Source organism: Capsicum annuum, unplaced genomic scaffold (assembly GCF_002878395.1).
Source record: "Capsicum annuum cultivar UCD-10X-F1 unplaced genomic scaffold, UCD10Xv1.1 ctg77042, whole genome shotgun sequence".
In the NCBI taxonomy this organism is placed as follows: Eukaryota; Viridiplantae; Streptophyta; class Magnoliopsida; order Solanales; family Solanaceae; genus Capsicum; species Capsicum annuum.
The window spans coordinates 1-2,875 of NW_025887402.1; the positions used below are offsets into that span (position 1 = coordinate 1).

Consider the following 2,875-nt stretch of genomic DNA (forward strand, 5'->3'; position numbering starts at 1 on the left):
TTTTCCAGCTGTGTCAGTCGATGAAGATACTGGATTAACGTCTGAAAGTGGTTCATCTAATTTTGTTTCATCTCTAATATTATCATCTAAATTGTCCAGATTCATAGGCACTGCTACTGAACCTGCACAGTATTTAGTAAATCAATGTATCAAGTCAGCTTATCCCCAATATTGCAGTGCTTGTTTCAAGCGAGAATATTCAAACTTCCAGCACACAAACTTTTTGGTTTCACAAGCTTCATAAGTTCTTAGTGTTAACCAACTTGATGTTCAAAGATCAAACCATAAAATGACAATCTACAAATTGGCTCAACAGTGCAGGGACGAAGAATTGAACAGATGTACCCTTCAAAACAATAATTAGGTGCTAAGAAGTGAAATAGTCAGAAAGAGACATAACCTCCTACTTTTCTTTTAACAAAATACAAGACAGATTAAAAGATCGCTTTTAAGAAAAACACACCATATACTCTACTATCAAAGGCCTTGATCTTCAAATATCAGGCACCAAAATCGAAAATGCCACCTTCCTTCCACTGTAGATCTAAGAGAGTTCTTTATGACGTAGTTTTCTTCAACCTCTTCCGAATTTTCCAGCTTCACATCCTCTACTGACCATCCTTTGATAGAAATAACTCGTCTGAAGGATAAATCACCTGTTCTTACCCAAAATTTGAAATTTTAACATTTTGAGATTAATTTCCCCTCCAATGTCGTCCAATCTCCTTAGATGATCATGATTCTTCTTAGGTTTTCCTACACCATCTTTATTCTTATGAAGTAGCCATGGCTGTTGAATTTTTCAAAGATGTGATATATGAACAGCTGATCCCTTTTCCATCTTTTGCATATTTATCTAGCAGCTTGAGGCCAGCTTCAAAATGAGATATATCACCACCCAGTGATGTTATTGAAATGAATGTTGTTGTCAAAGTTCTTGTCTCAATCAAATCAAACCATACTATGGGATTTCTACTATTTTCTCTTAACTAGAAGGATTTTCCACTTGCTACATAGAAAGTTCTCAGTCCAATCAGTGATTAGTTCGAACTATGATTCTTTGAATTACATCACATGTTACTGTATCACAAGGCTTAAGTTATTCCTGTGACCAAACCCAGAGCTCTATATCGAATGGAAATATGGATCTTATTCAGTAGAGTTGTCAGCTAAAATAATGCAAAAATATTAGAGGAACTTTGGGTAGGTCAATGTTGATTAGAAGGGCAAGGAATTCCAGAAAAGATGAGGTCATGAGAAAAGTTTAGTTGACCAGGAGGATGAGATGATCGAAGGGTTCTTTACAATTCTAGATAGAAGAACCACTTTTCTATCTCTACTAAGAAAAAGGAGCTCTCTCCTACCCTCAGAAACACAAACATTGACATGTTAAATTACTTGAAAGTTCTTATATGCAACAATGTATGATTATGCTCCGCAAGCAGGTTTGGATGAGGACAAGAAGCACTTTTGGAAGGATTTGGACAAGATAGTGAGAGGTATGCAGCTCACAACAAAGCTATTCATAGGAGGTGATGTCCAAGGACACATCGGGTCAACTAAGAGGGACTATGACGATGTGCATGGAGGTTTTGGATTCGGGGACATGAACGAAAGCAGAGCCACACTTTTGGAATTTGTGAGAGGTTTTGGATTGGTGGTAGCTAATTCGAGTTTCCGTAGAAGGAACAGTACTTGGTTACATTCTGCAGTAAGGTGGTTAAGACTCAAAATGATTTTTTTGCTCCTTAAGAAGGCTAATAAAAGTCTTTGTAAGGACGGTAAGGTCATCCCGAGTCAGAATCTTGCGACCCAACATAAGCACTTGGTGATGAATTTGGAGATCAAGAAGAATAGGAAGAAGAGGGTTGTGGATGACCCGCCAAGGATCAAATGAGGTAGCTTGACTATGGACAATGGCCTGAAAATAGGGGAGAAGGTGATGGCTAACGAGACTGGGGGGAGTAGTGTGATGCGGACAATATGTAGGATAACATTGTCAATTGCATTAGGGAAGAGAGGTGTTAGGTGTCTCGAGAGGCCGATTTGGTAGGCATCAAGGAGACAGGTGATGAGTGCAGAAATACAAGGAAAGATGGAGACAAAAAAGGTGGCTTACGATAGAGTTAGTGAAGTGTAAGAACGAGGAGAAGCAAATGAATAGGTAGAATTATAAGATGACCAGAAAGGATGCAAAGTTAGTTGTATGGCGGCAAAAACAACTTCTGAGCACTAGTATGTATAATTCAAGGACAAAAATGGGGATAAAAAGTTATACAGGCTAGCCAAGGCGAGGGAGAGGCGAGCACATACCTTGACCAAGTAAGGATGAGAATGGCAAAGTACCAGTAGAGGAGGGAGGAGGCACCATTAGAAGGTGATGGGAACCTTTCCTCCAAAACTCTTGAGTGAAAAGAGGGACAAAGAAATTGCGTTGGGGGATTTGGAGCGCTCATAGAGGCATCATGATTATAGATATTTTAGGCGTATAAAGGTTAAGAAGGTGAAGGGTGTTATTCGTAAAATGCGTAAGGGTAGAGTGCCAGTGCCAGACTATAAAATTTTGGAAAAGCACATGTGGGGTAGGTATGGAGTGGCTGATTAAGTTGTATAATTTCATGTTCAAGACGTCGAAGATGCCCAAAGCATGGAGATGGAGTACGATGATTCTGTTGTACAAGAACAAGAGTGACAGTCAAAATTCCAATAACTATAGGGGTATCATGCTACTAAGTCATACTATGAAGGTTTGAGAAAAAGTGGTGGAGATGGGGGGAGGGGGGTGTGACTATTTTTTAGAGCCAGTTTGGATTTGTACCAAGATGCTAGACTATAGAAGCTATTCACCTAGTACTGGTGGAACAGTATGGGAAAA

General features: G+C 39.3%; 1 protein-coding gene across 1 annotated transcript; it reads left to right on the forward strand.

Moving 5' to 3' along the window:
- The first annotated feature begins 1,420 nt into the window (after positions 1-1,420).
- Positions 1,421-1,897, forward strand: LOC124894717. The gene has a single exon (XM_047405287.1). The coding sequence runs from the start codon at positions 1,421-1,423 to the stop codon at positions 1,895-1,897; it is 477 nt and encodes a 158-aa protein (XP_047261243.1).
- Positions 1,898-2,875: the final 978 nt, after the last annotated feature.